The sequence below is a fragment of the Mirounga angustirostris genome, unplaced genomic scaffold (genome assembly GCF_029215605.1).
Source record: "Mirounga angustirostris isolate CCGP_5_RB_7025 unplaced genomic scaffold, mMirAng1.0.hap1 SCAF_6, whole genome shotgun sequence".
Taxonomy (NCBI): domain Eukaryota; kingdom Metazoa; phylum Chordata; class Mammalia; order Carnivora; family Phocidae; genus Mirounga; species Mirounga angustirostris.
In genome coordinates, this window is record NW_026991714.1 from 29325375 (window position 1) to 29344353 (window position 18979).

General features: G+C 38.2%; 1 protein-coding gene across 3 annotated transcripts in view; it reads left to right on the forward strand.

Moving 5' to 3' along the window:
- Positions 1-363: 363 nt before the first annotated feature.
- KIF14 (kinesin family member 14) overlaps positions 364-18979 on the forward strand; it is a 57084-nt gene continuing 38468 nt past the window's right edge. Inside the window, exons 1-13 of one of the 3 annotated variants that reach the window (XM_045877077.3) lie at positions 364-706; positions 2993-4257; positions 5954-6208; positions 6832-6919; positions 8522-8620; positions 10815-10867; positions 11782-11812; positions 12255-12362; positions 13501-13617; positions 14079-14194; positions 15609-15781; positions 16852-16999; positions 17264-17327. In XM_045877077.3, the coding sequence (XP_045733033.1) occupies positions 3107-4257; positions 5954-6208; positions 6832-6919; positions 8522-8620; positions 10815-10867; positions 11782-11812; positions 12255-12362; positions 13501-13617; positions 14079-14194; positions 15609-15781; positions 16852-16999; positions 17264-17327 (2403 nt within the window). In that variant the 5' untranslated portion in view covers positions 364-706; positions 2993-3106. The other 2 variants (XM_064594037.1, XM_064594035.1) reach the window with 2 other exon arrangements.

Here is an 18979-nt window from a genome sequence, read left to right on the forward strand (position 1 = left end):
AAGCCTGCTCTCCCTCTCCCACTCCCGCTGCTTGTGTTCCTGCTCTCGCTATCTCTGGCTCTGTCAAACAAACAAACAAACAAATAAATAAATAAAATCTTTAAAATATAAAAAATAAAAATTCATCTTAGCGGCTGCTCTGTTCCGACTCAGAATCCAGCCCCTTCCAAGGGTCGGATTTAAAAGGGCCCAAGCTCCACGACTTAGCGGATCCCGGGGCGGGGCGGGCCCCGTTGCCTAGGAGATGGGGGGCGGGTCTGGGGTTTAGAATCTTTGCTACCCAATGACCGGCACTTCCTGGGGGCGGGAGGAGGCGAGGGCGCGTCGCTCGACGCGACGTCCAGCAGCCAATCAGAAAGCAGGGCGCCCATTCAAACTGCGGCCTCAGAGGGAGCCGGCGGTGGAGGTTGTGAGTGGTGTGGACGTCTTCCAGGAGGTCTTCGAGAGTGGGGAACCCTGCAGAGGGGCGAAGAATCTGTGCTGTGGGGGCGTGCGGGCGGCTTTTTTACCGGCGACCGCTGAGGTGCGAGCGGAGGCCTTAGCGCGGGGTCCCCCACCGGCCCCGAAATCCCGGTTGGCGGCGAAGGGGTCCCCGGAGAACGCGCGCGGGCGGCGCCTCTGCGGGGACTGGGCAGCTGGACTTCAGGGCCCCTCGGCCCTCAGCCTCACCCACTGAAAGGCTCGCCCAGTCGTTTGGCATTAAGAGGTACACTCGCCGTCCCAGCCCTCGGAGTGACTAGCTGAGAACCCATCCACCGGGATCTTTTGGTTCTGGTTGTGACTTAATTTCCTTCTTTCTATTCATTTCACTCCTCTTTAAACTCCGGTAGCGAAACTTCCCGAACAAAAAGCCCTATCTATTTGTGTAAGTAGCAAATAGTTTTTAGCTGCGGTAGAATTTCCAGAATCTTTTCTTGCCTTTAAATTTATTTCCGTAATGGGAACATTCTATATTTTTAGTTAAAAGGTTGAGGGCAGGTGCTTATATCCTGACGATTTTTTTTTTTTCTTTTTTGGGGGGTGGTGGTGGAAATGATTATTACTTATTTAGAACTTTAAATTACTTAAAAGTTACCTTCTATTATATTCCTGCATAGCAGGATCTATGGAATAGTTTGAGCAAGTGTCATTTTACAAGTTAGAACCAGGCATGCAGATTTAAAGACTTGTTTACATCAATATTACCAGTTTGGTGCAGAGTTGACTAGAAGCCAGACCTTTTAGCTGTCACTGCTGTTCTTTTTCTTTTAAACCATTAATGCTGGATAGATATTGTTGACATATTTATATACACACCTGTCTACTTTGTTGTCTAACTGCTAGAGGGCAAGCTGTCTACTTATCTAATCTTGCATAATTTTTCTCAACAGAAGCAATTAATTTACTTATTGTAGTTATTGTCTATGGTATTTATTTGGGAATACTCTGTTTTGTGACCCCTCTCAAACTAATCTCCATGAGGCATTCCTGTATTTAACATACATTCAACAGGTGTTACCAAATGCTTTATCCAGTCTTTGATTTAGGTGCCAGGGTTTCTGTTAGTCCCTCTCCTAATCTGCAAACAGGGAGTACTAAATAAAAATCTTTGCTGACATGCACATTCCTCCTCCCCGCCCTTCCTCCCCCTCTTTTCCTTATTGTGTTAAAATATACATAACATGTATTATCTTATCTGTTTTTACGTATACGTTTTAAAGTGTATATCCTTAAATACATTCACATTGTTGTGCAGACATTACTACCATCCATCCCCATAATCCTTTGTCATCTTGTAAATCTGAAACTCTGTACTTATTAAACAATAACTCCTCATTTTCCCCTGGCCTCAGCCCCTGGCAACCACCATTATACTTTCTGTCTTTGTGATTTTAACTACTCCAAGTACCTCATATGAGTGGAATCATACAATATTTGTCTTTTTGTGACTGACTTATTTCACTTAGCATTATGTCTTCAAGATTCATCCATGTTGTAGCATATTGCAGAATTTCTTTATAAGGCTGCATAATATTTCATGGTATGTAAATACCACATTTTGGTAAGCCATTCATCAGTCCACGGACACTTGGGTTGCTTCCATGTTTTAGCTATAGCGAATAATGCTGCTATGAACATGAGCGTACAATGGTCTCTTCAAGACCCTGCTTTTAGGGCGCCTGGGTGGCTCAGTTGGTTTAGCGACTGCCTTCGGCTCAGGTCATGATCCTGGAGTCCCGGGATCGAGTCCCACATCGGGCTCCCTGCTCGGCGGGGAGTCTGCTTCTCCCTCCGACCCTCCCCCCTTTCATGCTCTCTCTCTCTCAGTCTCTCTCTCAAAAAATAAATAAAATCTTTAAAAAAAAAAAAAGACCCTGCTTTTAATTCTTTTGGTTAGATAATCCAGAAGTAGAATTTCTAGGTCATATGGTAATTCTATTTTTAGTGTTTTTGAGGAACTTCCATATATTTTCCACCAGTAGTGCTCAAGGGTACCAATTTCTCCACGTCCTCGCCAATACTTGCTTTTTTGTTAGTAGCCATTGTAATGGGTGTGATGTGGTATCTCATTGTAGTTTTGATTTGCATTTCCCTAATGATTAGTGATGTTGAGTATCTTCTTATGTGCTTATTGGCCATTCGAATATCTTCTTTGACATGCACTGTTTGTATCTTTTAAGTCACTTGGCCTCTTCGTCCTGATATAATGGAAATCTGTGTATTCCTCTAGACTAAGAAAATGGGAACAGGGTCTTGTCTTTGAAATCCATAGTATCTATCAGAGGGCCTGGCACATAATAGGGACTCAGTAAATATTTGTTGCATAATTATTATAAACTCTTTGAAGGCAGAGATTTGTCTGAAGCTGCTTGGGAACAGTATCTGAGGAGGAGATTGTGGTTTATTCTAACGTATTCATTTCTCTGGGAAGTTACTTTCATAATGGAAGGTTCTCATATTTTTTAATGCCTGTTGATAGTCTTACAATATAATTTTTTTTTTTTTTTTACAGTTTAGCAGATAATTGGAAACTGATACATAAGATATGGCTGGAAGTCAAATGAACGTCTAAAGAAGAGCTTCGGTTCTTCACCAACATTCTTTTTTAAAACAACTTGCTGCCACAATGTCAGTATACACCGCACATAATAGAAATAACAGGGATATCCTTGGTATACCTTCTTCCCAAAAGAGTTCATCACTGAATGTCCTCACCCATAGTAGCAGACGTAAGCTGCATTTGAATTCGGGTATGTCAGAATGTGAAAATGATGATCCGTTATCGAGATCTGCAAATAAAATCAGAGACATAAATAGTACTTATGTGATTTCTGCCTGTAAAAAAACAGGAGAGGTACCTCTTACCCCTGACCCTCCTGGTAGGTTGGCACTTCAGAGAAGAGTTACAAGGAACAAAGAATCATCTTTGCGTGGCAGTGAGTTGGGGGACTCAACTGAAAAAACTGCAGAAACACGTCTTACGTTACAACGTCGTGCTAAAACAGAATCTGTGGAAAAGTGGAAAACAGCTCAAACAGAATCTGTGGAAAAGTGGAAAACAGCTCAAACAGATTGTGTGAAAAAGTGGAAAACAACACAGAATGTGGGAAGCCCAACAGAAAATGATTGTGCTTCCCTGGAAATGAGGAGAAAGGTAACAATTGTAAATAATGGTAAAGACTCTTCTGTTGCATCTTTTGGACCTTTAGCCAAAGACCGAAAAGACACTGAAATGATGGCTGATGAAAAACACAAAGAAACGTCTTCTGCCCTCCTTGAGGCAAATGAACATGTCACACTTCAATACTTAAGTAATAGAGCACCCACTGATTGCCAGAGTCAGACTAAAGTTGTTCCATCCGGACACTTGGCAACAAAGCCTCTTCAGAGCAAGTTGAACATCAAAGTGCCAGGAACAGGAAACTTGCATCATAGAAGTATTGGGAAGGATATAGCAAAAAATTCAAATAAATTTGGAAGCTTAGAAAAAAGAACACCTACAAAGTACATTGTAGGACACAAATGGACACCAAAGTGTGGCACGCCACAGCTTTCGAGCCCAGCTGCATCGATACTGAAAAATAGGGTGCCTAGCCTCCAAGTTAAACAAAAGCCAAGAAGTTCTCTTCTAGCAAATGAAAAGGAAAGGTCACAAGAAAATACACTCCTTCTTGAAGAGGAAACAACAGGTCGGAACACCTCGATAGAAACAGACCCCTTAAAAGTAGAGAACAGTCAAGTGACAGTGGCAATACGTGTGAGGCCTTTCAGCAAGAGGTATGTTACACCTTTTAAAGTCTAAGGCCAAACTACTGACATGTGATGTGTCTAATTCCACTGTGCCTTTGGAAAGTGAGTGCATTCATGCATCTTCAAGCTTGGTGGTGGCATTTCTATGTAGGGAGAAATTTTAGGTTTAGTTGTAGAACCCTCATTATTTTTGATGATTGGGTGTAAAATTAAAACATTGAAATCGCCATCTTTTGCAAATGTAAATTTCTTTAGATCTGCTGCTTTGAAAACGTCAGAATGACTTAAGTCTATAATGCAGTCTGCTTTCAAATCTGCAATGTATGGCGGGCTCCTCTGTGTTTCCCTTAAAAAGAGCACTTGTTAGGTCCCTTATTCCCCAAAGAGGTCCTTCCAAAACTCCATCCAGCGTAGTATCATCCTCGTCATCACTGATATATAGTAGTTATAAATGCAGTGCTTTATTAGATTTGATGTTGATGGTAAAAAATCTCTCTCCAAAGTGATTGTGGATGAGATAGTCACAGATTACAGGTAGGGCTGAGAAAGATGGACATGACAAAATGTGAATGTGGCATCTAATTATTTTTGAATGTTTTGTGGGGTGACTGCGAAAAAAATTGAGAGTTAGTAGTTGTTAACTCTGTTGTATATCTAAGCAAGATGTGAGAGTATATGGTGACTGCTGCCATGGGGGAAGGAACCCTTAGTTTAAACCTAAAGGGTCAGTAAAGGTAAGTAATACAGTGCTTTAAAGGCTGTTCGTGAAGATGTGGGGTTAGTGATAAGTGAGAGAACTGAGGGTGAGTTGGCTGGAGAGAATGGGGAAACCTCAAAGACAGGCCTCAAGGATCATGATAGGGCAAGAGGCAACAGAAAGAACAGAGCTGGTAGGAATAAACCCCACGATGGATGACTACCCTGAAGAGAACTTAGAACGGAACCAAGTACCTGAGTTCAGATTCATCAGACAAGCCATGCAAACTGGGCTGATAACAGGGGTGGTGGGGCACTTGTCACATTGAAGAGGCAGGTGAATTCCAGAATAAATTCTGGTCTAAAACAGAGTTGGGGGCAAAAAGGGATATCTGGGCCAGACAAGGTGATAATATTTTTCTGCAGATGTAAAGTAAATGAAAGATTTCTACCTAAGTCTGAGCTGGAAGAAGGATGCACATGAAAATCCATGACTTTAAGGGAGATAATCTAACGGAGGGACCTTTGGATTAACAGTAACAGTAGGCAGTAGCCCAAAGAGATTTATGATTGAGACTTATATTTAACTGAGTTTGTTGAAATTATATTTGCATTTCATGTCAGGTTTATATAGATCTGCACCTCTGAAACATCTTTAAAATATATTAAAAAGTTTCCAGATTTGGACTGAAGAGTATAGGTAGATTATAGTAGGTGGGATGGACGAAGGGAGAGCTCAAGAGAAAAAGGAAGATGGAAAATCCTGTAAAAGTAGGATGATTTTTCAGACAACAGATCTGGGACTCCATTTTCCCTTTAAGTGGTGGCACTGGAGCTGTAGGAAATCTATATTTGGAAACCCACTATAATTACGTTAGCTGGTCTACATTTTCCACATAAAACTAAATTATCTTGCTCTGGAGGAATGTTGTATTTAACTAGTTTTGAGGTTCTTATTATATTCTATGGAATAATACTCAAAATAATCACGGTAACTTTATATTTTTCTCTGTGCTTCTTTGTAAAGAGAGAAGGTTGAAAAAGCATCCCAGGTGGTCTTCATGAATGGGGAAGAAATAGCTGTGGAACATCCTGACATGAAGCAAGTTTATAATTTTATTTATGATGTTGCATTCTGGTCTTTTGATGAATGCCATCCCAACTATGCTAGCCAGACGACTGTTTATGAGACGCTAGCAGTACCCCTCCTAGAGCGTGCCTTTGAAGGCTACAATACCTGTCTCTTCGCTTACGGTCAGACCGGCTCTGGAAAATCATACACGTAAGTGTTATTCCAAGTACAGTTATTGAGAATGTTTCAGTCTTTGGTGAGAAACAATGTAGTTTTGAAACCACACAGATCTGGGCTCAAATCTCATCCATTTTATATACCGGTTCTGTGCAAACTTGGGCACGTTACTTAACCTCTGAGCTTCAGCTTATGCAAGAGATACTGTTTACTTTGTAAGTGTCATTGGCCCATTTTACTGTACGTAATATGTCTTGTGTAAACCCAAGCCTGGAGAGGTTATTTTGTAAATATTATTGTGAGAATTAAAAGTAGCCATCTAATAAATGGTATATATATATTAAAGCCTCTGCTTGTACTCTCTCACAACTCTCTGAATTAGATACCTCTTATTTATTCCCATTTTATAGAAGAGGAAATTGAGGTTTACTGGGGTTAAGTATCTTGTTTAAGGTCACAGAGCTAATAAGTGGTGAGATCAAGATTTGAACTCAGGAAGATCTGACTTCAGAGCCTAGGTTATTAGATATTAATAACACAGTTTAATTAGCTTGCTTCCCATTCACTCCCCCAACCCATTTCCCCAAAGAGAATTTTAAAAAAACTAATTAGTTTTATCAACCCCCCACCCCTGCCATTCATTATGTATTTTCCAGGATGATGGGACTTAGTGAAGAACCAGGAATAATTCCAAGGTTTTGTGAAGATCTTTTTGCTCAAGTAGCCAAAAAACAAACTCAAGAGGTATGTTCTCATCTGTAAGCCTTCATATTAGACTAGGAAACAGTCAAATTAAAATCAGAGTCAACACCACTAAGGAAATAATGGAAGATGTAATTTTAAGTTCTAGGTCATTCTCCTGTGGAACAATGGTATGGAGGAGAGGTTGGAGATTCAAAATTTCAAAATAAATTCTCCTTTTTGGGCAGTGATAGAAGGATCATCTCTTCTGTCTTCTCTAGCTTTTTCGGCTTTATTACTTTTATGTATGTGTAGTGGTTTATAATGTGGCAGTTATATACCGTTACATGTTTGTAGTCAGGTGGGTACACAGACTTAACTAAGGACAGTAGACATAAACTTCAGAACAACGTGAAGCTGAAGTTTGAACCTAGATTCAGCTTCGAAAGCCATGCTCTTTACGCTGCCCTACACCTGAAAAGTCTGTACTGGCTTCCCTTTTCTCTTAGTCCTTCGTACATGCAGCCAGTATTTACTGGGCACCCGCCGTTTGCCGAGCAGTAGATCACTTTTCCCCAAATTTGCTTGATCATAAGAATTACCAGAAATGTGTCGGGGCAGTTTTTCGTGTGTGTGTTTGATTGTGTGTGTGTGTGTGTGTGTGTGTATACACTTGCTAAAAAAAAATCTCTCCTGGAGATTCTGATTTAGTTGATCTGGGCTACAGCTGAGAATTTATAGTTTCCGTACTTTCCTCCTAGTGATTGTTATGATAAGGGAAATTGGGGAAATACTGTGCAAGATTTGGGAATATGGAGTTAAAAGACCCAGTCCCTGTCGTTAGGAGAGTATAATGGAGGAATGAATCAGTAAATAGCCAAGTACAATCAACTTACTGCTAAATAAATTAAAATAAATACTATGATAGAGTAAGAACAGTGCGCTTTGAGAATATATAAGATTAGAGGGAGCCAGATTTTCTTAGATGAGGGACAACTGAGCTTATTTTTGAAGGAAACATAGCAGTTATTAGCTTGGTGAAGAGGCGGAAGGACATTCTAGGCAGTGGGAGCAGCATGTGCAAAGCTTTGAAAGCAAGAATGTAGGGAGCCTTTGGGAATTTATAAATTGTTTACTTTGCTTTAAGCATGGAATTTGAGAGTGGAGGGTGACAAAAGATGAAACCAGAGAGGCAGGCAGAACTCAGCTTGTGAAGGACTTTATGACCCCTGCTTCCAGGAATCTAGAAAGCTATGGAAGGATTTTAAGCAGGGAAGTCAAGTGATCATCTTTGCTCTTTAAAAAAAATATAGCTCTGGCTGCAGTGTGGAGAATGGATTGAAAGGAAGTAGAACTGGATGCAAAGAGAGCAGTTGTGGGACTTGTAAACTGTGTAAGGAAGGCATGACAAGGGGCTAGACTAGGGTAGTGACTGCACGGTTGAACATTTGAGAGATCTTAGTAAGTAGAACTTATCTTCTTTGGAGAAATGTCTGTTCAAGTCCTTTGCCCGTTTTTAAATTGGGTTGTTTGTTTTTTTTTGCTGTTGAGTTGTAACATCCTTTATATATTCTGGATCCTAGAACCTTATCAGATATATAATTTGCAAAAAATGCAAGGATTTTTAAAATAAGTTGCATGCTGTGTTTCTATTCCTCCTACTAGGTCAGCTACCACCTTGAAATGAGCTTTTTTGAAGTATATAATGAAAAAATTCATGACCTTCTGGTTTGTAAAGGCGAAAACGGGCAGAGAAAGCAACCAGTAAGATTAAAACAATTTATGATTTGTTTTTAATTTGTTTTTATAAATGCATATAGTTATACTAGTTCTCAAGATGATCTATATGGCTTGCAATTTTACTAAAATTGCTATTAGGGGCACCTGAATGGCTCAGCCAGTTAAGTGTCTGCCTTTGGCTCGGATCGTGATCTCGGGGTCCTGGGATTGAGTTCCACATCAGGCTCTCTGCTCAGTGGGGAGTCTGCTTCTTACTCTCCCTCTCTCTCTGAAATAAATCCTTATTTATTTGACAGAGAGAGCACGTACAAGCAGGGGAGCAGAAGAGGGAGAAGCAGATTCCCCACTGAGCAGGGATCCCAATGCGAGGCTCAATCCCAGGACCCTGGGATCATGACCTGAGCCGAAGGCAGTTGCTTAACCATCTGAGCCACCCAGGCGCCCCAATAAATAAAATCTTTAAAAAAAATAAATAAAATTGCTATTATATGATAGCAAATGCTTGGGATCTACAGTCTAAATGAGTAAATAAATAGTAAATAAGCTAAACATTATTGTTAGCGGAAATTAAATTAATTATTAAATTTAGCCTCTTTTAAATCAAATATTGTATCAAAATTAAAGATAAAATATTTGTTTCAAGATTTAGTTGGACCACTTAAACACTAAATCCCTAAAGCCAAAAAGCAGTAGAAGTTTAAAAATTGTATTGTTATTATAGAATATGTATCTTAATAGATTATTTAGTAAATTGGTATCTTGTACATAATATTTTCTGTGAAATAGGAAGTTCCACAAATACATAATCTTTTTTTTTTTAAGATTTTATTTATTTATTTGACAGAAAGACAGCGTGAGAGGGAACACAAGCAGGCGGAGTGGGATAGGGAGAAGCAGGCTTCCTGCTGAGCAGGGAGCCCGATGTGGGGCTCGATCCCAGGACCCTGGGATCATGCCCCAAGCCGGAGGCAGATGCTTAACCGACTGAGCCACCCAGGTGCCCCTACATAATCTTTTTTAAAAACTGCTATCAAAATGTAAAATCTTGGGGGCACCTGGGTGGCTCAGTTGGTTAAGCCTCCGACTCTTGATTTTGATTCAGGTCATGATCTCATGGTTGTGGGATTGAGCCCTTCATCGGGCTCCGCACTCAGTGCAGCAGAGAGTCTGCTGGAGATTCTCTCTCTCCCTTTGCATTCCCCCTCCCCGCTGCTTGCATGCTCTCTCTCAAATAAATAGAGTCCTTTCTTTAAAAGGATGTAAAATTTTTAATTTTGAAAAGGACATTGGAGAGCAAGAAACTAAAATCTAAAGAGGTCACTTGACTTATTCAAAATCATGTGGCTGGGCGCCTGGGTGGCTCAGTCATTAAGCATTTGCCTTAGGCTCGGGTCATGATCCCGGGATCCTGGGATCGAGCCAGGTGTCGGGCTCCTTGCTCGGTGGGGAACCTGCTTCTCCCTCTCCCACTTCCCCTGCTTGTGTTCCCTCTCTCGCCGTGTCTCTCTCTGTCAAATAAATAAATAAAATCTTTAAAAAAAGAAAACCAAAAATCATGTGGCTTACTGTTGTAACATCAAGAATCTTAAACTTGGGGGGGCGCCTGGGTGGCTCAGTCGTTAAGCGTCTGCCTTCGGCTCTAGTCTTGATCCCAGGGTCCTGGGATCGAGCCCCACATCGGGCTCCCTGCTCGGTGGGAAGCCTGCTTCTCCCTCTCCCACTCCCCTGCTTGTGTTCCCTCTCTCGCTGTATCTCTCTCTGTCAAATAAATAGATAAAATCTTAAAAAAAAATTTTTTTTAAAACTTGGCATTTTCTTCTTTGACTTAAAAGTGTTTTAAATTTCTAGTTACAAAGTTTAAAACATACAATGTAAAACTGGAAAAAATTTTAACTGTCTGAAATTTACTGAATATATTTTGGAGAGCTAATATTTAAAAGCCTAGAGATAATGGCTACTGCATGTCTTAAGAATAGGAACTAGTAAGATATTTGATGCTGCGGTGAACTGTGGCATATTGTGAAAAGTTTGTGATCCTGAAGCAGTGTCAATGCTTTACAGATTTGTGTTTGCGAGAACTTTTATATTTATCTCTGGGTCAGGTAAAGGCAAATCTCTTTGCCTTAAACTCCAAATATAGAAGAAAAGATCATTTAAAATTGTGTTTATATGAAATATTTGTTATGCCCTTAATAATGCTAATGTTTGCTTCTGTTAGCTGAGAGTAAGGGAGCATCCTGTCTCTGGACCGTATGTTGAAGCTTTGTCAATGTAAGTGTTTGGCTCAGCAAAAGCAAGGAGGAGAAAAGTAATGAATAGAATGAATGTTGTTCTCATTTGCCTCCCCAACTTTGAAAGCCTGGATACTTATTTAACCTCCTACCTTTAATAGTATTCAATTAATTTTTCCTCTCTTTCCAACTAGAGTGTTAGCTGCTTGTTTTTGTATTTGTTTATATCTTTCACAGCACCTGTAAAGTGCCTGAGTTATACTGTGTGTGAAATATTTGATTTTTCTCCCTTGTATCCCCTTTCCCCATTAAGTTAAGCTCCCTCTCGAGCTGCGTTTTATATCTATTACTTTAAGCTGAAGAGGGGAGAAGGTGCTAAAATGAGTTTAGTGTTGAGAGTGTGAATCATGCTAAGAGTCATTTACTTCATCTTTCAACACTCCAAATGCTTTCTTAAAGGAAAGGGAAAGTGATCAGGTATGGATTTAGCTCCATTCAATAAATCTGGGATTATGTTGAGACCCATACATACTAGCATACCCATCCCTACATATGTCAAGTATATGAATGCTTTCTTAAGGGAAAGGGAAAGTGATTAGGTATGGATTTAGCTCCATTCAATAAATCTGGGATTATGTTGAGACCCATACATACTAGCATACCCACCCCTACATATGTCAAGTATATGTTTTGGTCTCATGATTTAGACTTGAATATGTTAAGAGCTAAGCTGCTTCATTAATAAAAGACATACTTTTTGGTAAAATTAAAACATTTTCTACCCTTTAAGAATGGAGATAGTGAAAGATTCTGTTGAGAGTCAGTATAATCTATGAATTATTCAATTGTGGTCTTCAGAGAGTAATTATGTAATTGAAAGAGTATTATTATTTTATGAGAATAAAAGTGTAATTATCAGTAAAAACAATTTTGTCTTTTTCCTTTTAAAAATAGGAATGTTGTCAGTTCTTACTCTGATATCCAGGTAAGACTGATTATATTTTATCTTCCTTCCATTAGATAGAAAGATCATAATCATAAGTATTCATAAGAATATTTCTCCTTAATTGCTACTTGCATAAATAGGAGGTTAATCTTATTAATTCATTATGAGCTGATTTTGTTTATTAAACTTCAATCAAGGAATTACTCTTCTGAAGTAAAAATAAAAATTGCCTATCATAGCAGCTTAGTGTTATTGAAATAGTCTTTTAGAGGTGTAATTTCCTGATTCAGATATCTGTGATGGAAGCAAAACTGACAATGGGAATACAAATTATTAAATGACAAACATTTATTAATTTCATTTCATAAACAGATTATAAAGTGCGTATATGTTGCCAAACATGCTTAGTTTTGTTGTTTCTTAATTTGTTCCAATAAATTTTAGTTTGCAGTTCTGACCTCCCTCTCTTCTTTCTTGTAAGAGTTGGCTAGAATTGGGAAATAAACAAAGAGCGACTGCTGCTACTGGTATGAATGATAAAAGCTCCCGATCGCATTCAGTTTTCACCCTGGTGATGACCCAGACCAAGGTATTCTTTTTCTTGATTATTTTAAGATAATATAAGTATATGATAACATAAATATATAACATAATTGGATTTTAGTGTACACAGTAACTGAATGACTTTTGGTATATTTGGCAGTATTTTTTTTTTTTTTACTGTTTGAAAACTCAATAATATATGATTATTAATTTATTATATCATTGATATTAATATGATAATAACATTAATGTATGATATGTTTTCAATACATGGTAATTGTACAGTATTTGGAAAAACGTATCAGAAAGTCAAAGATTTTTAAAAATTCAGCCATAGGTTCCACTACTCAAAGACCCTCTAAATATTTTGGTGTATAATATTTTAGTTGTTTTACAATCACATTTAAACAAATTTACAAAATCTTCAATAATTTTATGCCATTAAAATTCTTCACCAAATAATCACTTCTCATAGCTGTATAATATTCCATGGACTACTCCAGTTCCTCTACTGTGGGCCATTTATGTTGCTTTTAAATACCTAGCTCCTTTGGGGTGCCTGCCTGGCTCAGTCTGAAGAACATGTGATTCTTGATCTTGGGGTCATGAGTTCGAACCCCATGTTAGGTGGCGAGATTACTTAAAAAAATTAAATATTTTTATTATTAATAAGTATTAATTGCTCCTCTCATGCTGAGATACATAACACCTTTGTACACTAAGCTTTTGCTCTATTTATGGTTGTTTCCTTAATATAATTGGGTAGTTGTGAGTTTTTATCTCTTTGAAGTTATTTCTTTTATTTTGGCATAATGCAAGCATTGCTCCATGTATTCTTGAATGTTTATTTTTTTATTTTTATTTTTTTAAAGAGTTTATTTATTTATTGGGACACAGAGAGAGAGAGAGAGCACAAGCAGGGGGAGCCTGAAGCGGGGCTCGATCCCAGGATCCTGAGATCATGACCTGAGCTGAAGCCAGATGCTTAACCGACTGAGCCACCCAGGCGCCCCTATTCTTGAATGTTTATTATAAATTATAAATGATCACACATTTGTGAAGGGATAGTTTCAAAAATAAATGAGTGGTTTATAATCTTGTATAACTTTCCCTTTCAAGACTTATATCGATAGCAAATCATGGACAAACTTATGACATATTATATTAATGTCCTTTTGCTGCAGACGGAATCTGTGGAAGGGGAGGAACATGATCACAGAATAACGAGTCGGATAAACCTGATAGATCTGGCGGGCAGTGAGCGCTGCTCCACAGCTCGAACTAGTGGAGATCGACTGAAGGTAAATATGAGGCTTTTCTGGGGTGCCTGGCTGGCTCAGTCAGTGGAGCATGTGATTCTTGATCTTGAGGTTGTGAGTTCGAACCGATGCCGGGTGTAGAGATTACTTAAAAGAAAATCTTTTTTTTTAAAAAATGAGGTTTTTCTCATTTTAATAAGACTTATTCCCTAGGGCATTATTTTTAGGAGATTGCAAACTAAATATATTTAACAACAACAAACAAAAACAAAAACTCTATCTGTAGTTTATAGACTGCATTGCTGTGGTTTAAAGAGAGATCTTTACTTTTTCATTATGTTTACTTTTCAAAGAAAATTAGTAAATTTTGAGTTGTAAGAAAGTTGGTAGTTTATGGAAGAAAATATTTACTCAGTAATCATATAAGGGAAGGAATATATTTTGTGAAATAAATGTATTGCTGAGCAGTTATTTTAAATTAGATGTTTTTATCTTGTGTACAGGAAGGTGTGAGTATTAACAAGTCCTTGCTCACATTGGGAAAGGTTATATCTGCACTTTCTGAACAAGCAAACCGAAAGAGAGTTTTTATTCCTTACCGTGAATCTGTTCTTACATGGCAAGTATCTTTTGAAGTACAAAGAATTGTATAAAATGTACTGAATACTATGGGGAGAAGAACAATAAACTGACTTCATATAGCCTTGGGACAGAGAACAAGTGGTTAGCAGTGTGAATTCTAGAGTCAAACTATGTGGATCTGAATCGTGGCTCTGCATCCTATAAGCTCTGCGACTTCGGTAAATCACTCAATGCTCTAGTCTCTTTCTTCATCTGTAATATGAGGATAATAACAATACCTACCTTTTAGGGTTATAGTGAAGATTAAATAACTACTATAATACTCTTAATACATAGTATGTGCTGTATTAGTGTAAGCAACTAGTACTATACTTAATGTTTTTAGTGCTTAATGTTTGAGCATATATGATACCACCAAACATGTTGCTATGTGTGTAAAGTGAAATTGTTTTGTGAGGCACCCACTGACTAGCATTTAAGTGTTCAATAAGTATTTTTGTTAATGAATATGTTTTCATTAATCAGATACATTACATTCAAATTACATCTGTATAGATTTAATATCCAATTGTGATAAGCTATTAATATATAATTCTCATAAGGACTGCATCTCTACTTGATAGCCCCGATGCGGTGCTCGATCTCAGGACCCTGAGATCATGACCTGAGCCGAAATCAAGAGTCAACGGTTAACCAACTGAGCCACCCAGGCCCTCCCAACCGCTATGTGTCTTTATAATTGGTTTATAGGAATGTAGTTGTCACCTGAAAACATTTAAGGAAAAATTTGATTTTTTTTCTTGGTGCCTTTTGAAAGCTAGGAAGAGTGAAATTCGTTCTGTATTAATAAAGATAGGTGTTTTAGTCTCATTCTATCTTTTTTCCTCTAAAAGAAGGCTTTTGCATATTGTAGAAAACAAAATTTTTGTTTATATGCCCACTCATCCTTTTCAGTATTTATTGAGCACCTGTTTCTAAAGGTTGTGGTAGCACTGGAAATACAAGATGACTAACACACATAGTTTCTTTCCTGAAGTAGCTCACAGTCTAGTCTGGGGAGTGGGAAGTGGTATCTTACTAAATATCTGATGGTTAACCATATTTTAAATCTTTGGTTCAGTTACTGTTTCATGAAACAATATAAAAAGTATAAGAGAAAACAAAATATTCATGAGATCTAAAAATAAGTACAAATACCACAAAAGTTCTGAATGGTGGTGTGCATGGCTGGCTCAGTCCGTAGAGCATGTGACTCTTGATCATGAGTTCAAGCCCCACATTGGGTGTAGAGCTTACTTAAAATAAATAAATAAAAAGTCCTGAATGGTATGTGAGTGAAGAGTATAATACTGTATTATATATCCTATTAATTTGTTTTGTGCTTTCTACATTATTACTGCTATTAGGTTGTTGTAGACACAAAGTCTAATTATAACTTCTTTTCCTTGAAGGCTGTTAAAAGAAAGTCTGGGTGGAAATTCAAAAACTGCAATGATCGCTACCATCAGTCCTGCTGCCAACAACATTGAAGAAACATTAAGCACACTGAGATATGCCAGCCAAGCCCGTATGATAGTCAATATCGCCAAAGTAAATGAAGATATGAACGCTAAGTTAATTAGAGGTGAAGATTTTTCTAAACATTTTAATTATTTTGTAACAGTTAAATCTCAAATATTAATGAAAATACACAATTTAAGAAAATTAAAGATTTTTCTTTCATACCTACTTATAATAGATACTAGTCATCATTCTACAATGATGGTGGAAGAGAGATGGAAGGACGATGGGAAGGAGAATTAGGAAGGGGAAAACAAGCAGAAAAAGACAGCAAATAGAGAGTAGGTAAAGGGGAAATAGCAAGCACAGAAAAATAATCTTACAGACTGAGTCATGGATGTGTGTAGCCTTTTCCTCTTATGATCTTTCCTCCATTGTCATTCTGTTTATCAGTTCTACTCTTGCTTAGTTCATTGATCTAAAGGACAGTGATCTAAAGGCTTGAGTTTTTAGCATAGGCCTAACTTCATTTATGCTCAGTACTACTTTCTGTGTATATCTTGGGAATCACCTGCTTAGGATGGACTTGAGTACCTGCAAGGAACCTTGATTTGAGCAGTTTTCTCTTTGCATATGTGGAACTGCCATCTTTTCACAGTCCTTTGTCCTCTGGCCCTTTTGAGCAGCAGAGGACGAATGGTCTTCAGACAAGCAGGCCAGAGAAGAACGAATTGGCTGTATCATAGTCCATCGTCTCCCTTTTGGAGTCCCCTCTCTTTCACAAATAGGGCTATTTTCATTAAAAATAAGTCTTCTGAACTCCAGCTTGAAAAATCTTTGATTTTTATCCAGCATGTCTTTATACGTAAGGTTTGCCTTGGGACAATCCTGGTTTATGTCTGCTGCATCAGTGTGATTAATAAGGTGCTTCTCAAAAGTGTCCCACTTTGAACAATACATTATATGGCCATACTACTTATGAGGGGGGAAATTCATAAAGATGGGAGCACTTTTTCAGGTTAAGACTAAGTAGAAATGTATAGGTAATGTAAGTAAAGTAAAATTGATTTCTGTAAATATTCTATTTTATTTAGTAATATTTAAAACTTGAAATAAGATTGGAGGATTATGCCTACTGTGGTAATGATTATATATCAAATGTTATTAATCATGCATCTTTTTACAAATATTTAGAATTGAAAGCGGAAATCGAAAAGCTAAAAGCTGCTCAAAGAAACAGTCAAAATATTGACCCTGAAAGATATAGGCTGTGCCGGCAAGAAATAACATCCTTACGAATGAAACTGCATCAACAGGAGAGAGACATGGCAGAAATGCAAAGGTGGAATATAGTCAATATTTTAGATGTCAATGTGTTGCCTGGAATCATTGGACTGGTGGGGCTGGGATTTGTGGAGACGGAGGACTTTAGGAGGGATCTGTGGCTCTGTTTTCGTACTTTCTGTATGAATAGAGCAGTCCATCCCCAGACTATCATATTTTAAATATTCCTAAGTGGTTTCTTAATCTTTATTGATTGTCTTTAATTCTCAATCTTATGCATCTGGATATTTTTAACTCTATTATTTTGTTTGTCTTTGGAAAGAGCATGGAAAGAAAAATTTGAACAAGCTGAAAGAAGAAAACTTCAAGAAACAAAGGAGTTACAGGTATCATTTCAACTCTCTAAACTGATTTAAAAATTAAATAAAGATGACAGTAAATATGTAAATCTAATTTCTCAAATACTCCTTGCATACTGACTCTATGCCAAGCAATACCATAAAGAGGAATAGTATAAAGAAGTGTTGAGGTCAAGATTCTAATATACTTAGAGCCCATAGCTATGTTGGAAAGTTAAAATATAAACAAACCCTAATTCTATTCACTTTGGTTCAACAAATATTAAATGTTTTTTCTGTGCCAGGCATGGGGGAAGCCAAGGTGAATAAAATGTAGTTTTGGCCCTCAAAGAGCGTGTAATCTAAAGGGAGGTTTACAATGTAAATAGATGACTGAAATGCAGTGTGACTTGACTAGGTTGAACCATATGATGCTGCCATTTTTTAGGTAAGAAATGGTTGAACACCGGGAGTCCAATATGGTTCAACCTAAGGCAATGAAAACCATGTAAAAGGAAGAGAAGCAAGAGACAGGAGGGAGTAATTAACTTCGATGAGGATGGTTATTAAGGAGGACTTCAAAGAGAAAGGGACAACTAAGCGAGATTTTGTTAGGCTACTGAAGTCAAGATTTCTAAGCAAGGAATCCCATGTTCAGAAGCATGAAGGGACAGCACAGCTTGGATGTCCACAGAATTCAGAACTTGTATAGTAATGCTGGTGACAGAGATTGGACTAGAGAGAGATGCAAGATTCAGATCATGACATAGTGAGGAACTTAAATTTAGGTGACTGGGAGCCACTGAAGGGTTTTAAATGGAAAGGAAGTGACATGAGCAGACTTGTGTTTTAAATGGATTCTTCTGGTAATGGTGGATTTGAGGGAGGAAAGACTGATGCTGGCTGGGAAGGTTATTCATCTAGGAGGCTGTTGCCATGGTGAAGGCCAGAGGTGGTGAGAGCTTGAGTAAGGCAGTGGCAGTGGGAATGGCTAGTGGAGGAGTTGGATTCAAAAGAGAGAAGGGAGTTAAAATTGATAGGCTCAGAGGGTGTTTTTGGATGTGTGTGTATGTTAAGAAAATGGAAAAGTCAAGAATGATGCCCACGTTTCTGAGATGTGCGCATTGCATTGTGAAATTATGAAGTCATTGTAGTGGTGAAAGAAGCCAGATGACAGTGGGTTGAGGAGTGACTAAGGAGATAGAGCCATACATGTAAACTCTGAAAACCTCTAGTGAGAAGTCAGAGAAAGGGGAGGTGAGATCGTGGGGAAGTTTTGTTTCGTTCATTTTGGTTTTGTTTCTTTAAAGGATGGAAGACACTTAAACTTTTTAATAGGAATCAAAACTCCTTAATGGAATGAGGTTCTAAAAGAGATTGGAGAGCTTGGGTCAAGAGCAAAGGTATTGGCAGTAAAGGAAATATTTCGAATGACTGGTAGGTAGAGTACTATAAGAATTGAGAGGAAGGGGGAATATTCCTTGGGAATGGTGAGTCCAGCCTCACGAAGAGGTGAGATTTGAGTTTTGAAGATTTGGCTTTGAAACCTGGGTAAGATTTTGATAGGTAGAAAAAAGGAAGAGTGCATTCTAGGAAAGGAAAATTGTCTGAGAGTAAAGGTGCAGAAGTTTAAGGTGTGCTCGGAAGAAGGTGTGCGGATCAGATTCATTGGAGGGGCAGTTTGTATACGGTCATACAGA